The sequence below is a fragment of the Octopus bimaculoides genome, chromosome 2, assembly GCF_001194135.2.
Source record: "Octopus bimaculoides isolate UCB-OBI-ISO-001 chromosome 2, ASM119413v2, whole genome shotgun sequence".
In the NCBI taxonomy this organism is placed as follows: Eukaryota; Metazoa; Mollusca; class Cephalopoda; order Octopoda; family Octopodidae; genus Octopus; species Octopus bimaculoides.
Window position 1 is genome coordinate 38,715,298 of NC_068982.1, and position 2,373 is coordinate 38,717,670.

A 2,373-nucleotide genomic window follows, 5' to 3' on the forward strand; every position below is an offset into this window, starting at 1 on the left:
TTATTAATAGCATGCCAGGCAAAATGCTTAGCAGTATTTTGTCTGCTGTTAGGTTTTGAGTTCAAATTCTGCCAAGGTTGGCTTTGCTTTTCATCCTTTCAAGGTCGATAAAATTAGTAACAGTTACGTACTGGGGTCAATGTAATCAACTTAATCCCTTCCCCCAAAATTTGAGGCCTTGTGCTTCCAGTAGAAAGGATTATTATTATTGAGTAGTCTTATATTTATCACGTACTTTCACTGCACTACTGAGTGCAGCTCTGTGTGCCTTGGTTATGTGCTGTGGTTTATTGCGGTGCTCTTATTGTTACTGTATTGAAAGTGTTTTACGTAGGATGTGTGGTGCCTAGTAGTGCTATTTTCTAATTATTATTATTAGTTTTAATAGCACACCGGGCAAAATGCTTAGCAGCATTTTGTCTGCCTTTATATTCTGAGTTCAAATCCCACCGAGATTGCCTTTGCTTTCCATCCTTTTGGGGGTCGATAAATTAAGTACCAATGAAACACTGGGGGTCAATGTAATCAACTAGTCCCCTCCCACAAAATTTCAGGTCTTCTGCCTTTAGTAGAAATGATTATTAGTATTATTAATAATAAAGAGTATGGAGACTTGTATATCCACAAAATTTATTTTATAGTTATATACAGCATATATAACTATAAAATAAATTTTGTGGATGTACAAGTCTTTATACTCTTTATTATTAATAATAATAATAGTATATACTCCAGACAATTTTTACTGTCCTGCAAAGCATACACAGAGTTACCCATCAGAAGAATCCATGGAGTGACTGACAAGAAATTGTAGTCACAGATGTTAAATATGTATCGTAATGATTAACTGGAACTTAACTGAGAGCTCATATGGTACCCACCTGGATAATATATCCCTCCAAACTTACTTATATATATATATATACATACATACACACACACACACACACACACACACACACACACACACACACACACAAGTAAGCACATAGATGCAAAACAAGTTGGAAAAAATATTTGAATACTAATGGTATTTACTGTTTATCAATGCTGAAAAAAATCCTCAGAAGCTGTTACTCAGAGTGTCATGTGACTGTTCATCAGACAGTTGTGATGTTATTGCAGCTGTCTGACAAACAATCATGAGAAACTCTGAGTAACAATTTGTGAAGATTTTTTTTCAGCTTTAATAAATAGTATATATTATATACATACATACATACATATATATATGCTTCATTCAGTTTCCATCTACCAAATCCACTCACAAGGCTTTGCTTACCAAGGTCTACAGTGGAAGACACTTGCCCAAGGTGTCACACAATGGGACTGAACCCAAGATCACATGCTCCTTACTACACAGCCAAATGTACATAACATTCCATTAATTATCTAAAGTACCTCTTTTTAAAAAATTCATCTTTATCTTTTACATTTAAAAAAAAAAAAAACTTTAATGAGATTTTATTAAAATGCGTTATTAAAAATTGATGTTTTAATTTTCTGATTAAACAATTGATGAAACTACTTATTCTCTTTTAGCACTCAGATGGAAATGAGCCATCAGGCTTGTCTAGCTCCAAGTTGGAAAATTCTATAGGTAAATATTTTTTTCTATAAGTTTTTTTTTATTGATTGATGTTTCAACTATGGGAATATTGGCTTACTTGCTTGTTATTTAGTTAAGCTGAAATGGTCTTTGAACACTAAAACGTCTGTGTTGTATTGTATTCCTTTCTATTATGTATATGATTCAGTTTTTAATAAATATACTTACTATGGATTATTTAACTCTCAACAGCAATTTTATGCTCTGAATGGGCTGGCAGGTTAATTGGCAATAAAATCATTGATGATTTAGTTTAAATGCAGAAGTTGTATAAAAGCTGGATGAAAATAAGGCAGGCTTGCTTTGATGGATGTATAATGTTAACATGCATGAATGACAGAACACTAATGAGCTGGTGAGAAAAATGGGTATAAGAGGAATCAAAAAAACAGTATGTAAGGGGGAAAGACAGTGCTGTTATGAACATATGGTATGTATTAAGAAAAAAAAAACAGTTGGGGAAAGTAGTACCAGGCAATCCAAGTGAAAGGAGTCTGCAGAAAAGATCTAGGAAGAAGTGGTGAAGGCTGATCACAGAATACTGCACCTAATAAAGGTAATAAATTGTGTAACAAGAGGTGGGTGCTGGAAAAGACCCATGCAAATATAAAAAAAAAATGGATATGCAAAGTGGTAATTAATAGAAAGAAACAAGCTCATTGGTATTTCCTGATATATGTATGTTTATATATATATATATATATACACACTCTTTGAGTAGTTGGCATTAGGAAGGGCATCCAGCTGTAGAAACTCTGCCAAAT

The 2,373-nt window shown here is 33.2% G+C and overlaps 2 protein-coding genes across 2 annotated transcripts in view; both read left to right on the top strand.

The window, feature by feature from the left end:
- The window catches only part of LOC106875779 (uncharacterized), a 10,048-nt gene extending 8,402 nt beyond the window's left edge, over positions 1-1,646 (top strand). Inside the window, exon 2 of the mRNA XM_014924040.2 lies at positions 1,543-1,646. Within this exon, the coding sequence (XP_014779526.2) occupies positions 1,543-1,620 (78 nt within the window). The 3' untranslated portion in view covers positions 1,621-1,646. The remainder of the gene's footprint in view (positions 1-1,542) is intronic.
- Positions 1,647-2,028: 382 nt separating this feature from the next.
- The window catches only part of LOC106874681 (testican-2), a 22,188-nt gene continuing 21,843 nt past the window's right edge, over positions 2,029-2,373 (top strand). The window contains exon 1 of the mRNA XM_052965839.1: positions 2,029-2,039. Coding sequence (XP_052821799.1) covers positions 2,029-2,039 — 11 coding nt within the window. The remainder of the gene's footprint in view (positions 2,040-2,373) is intronic.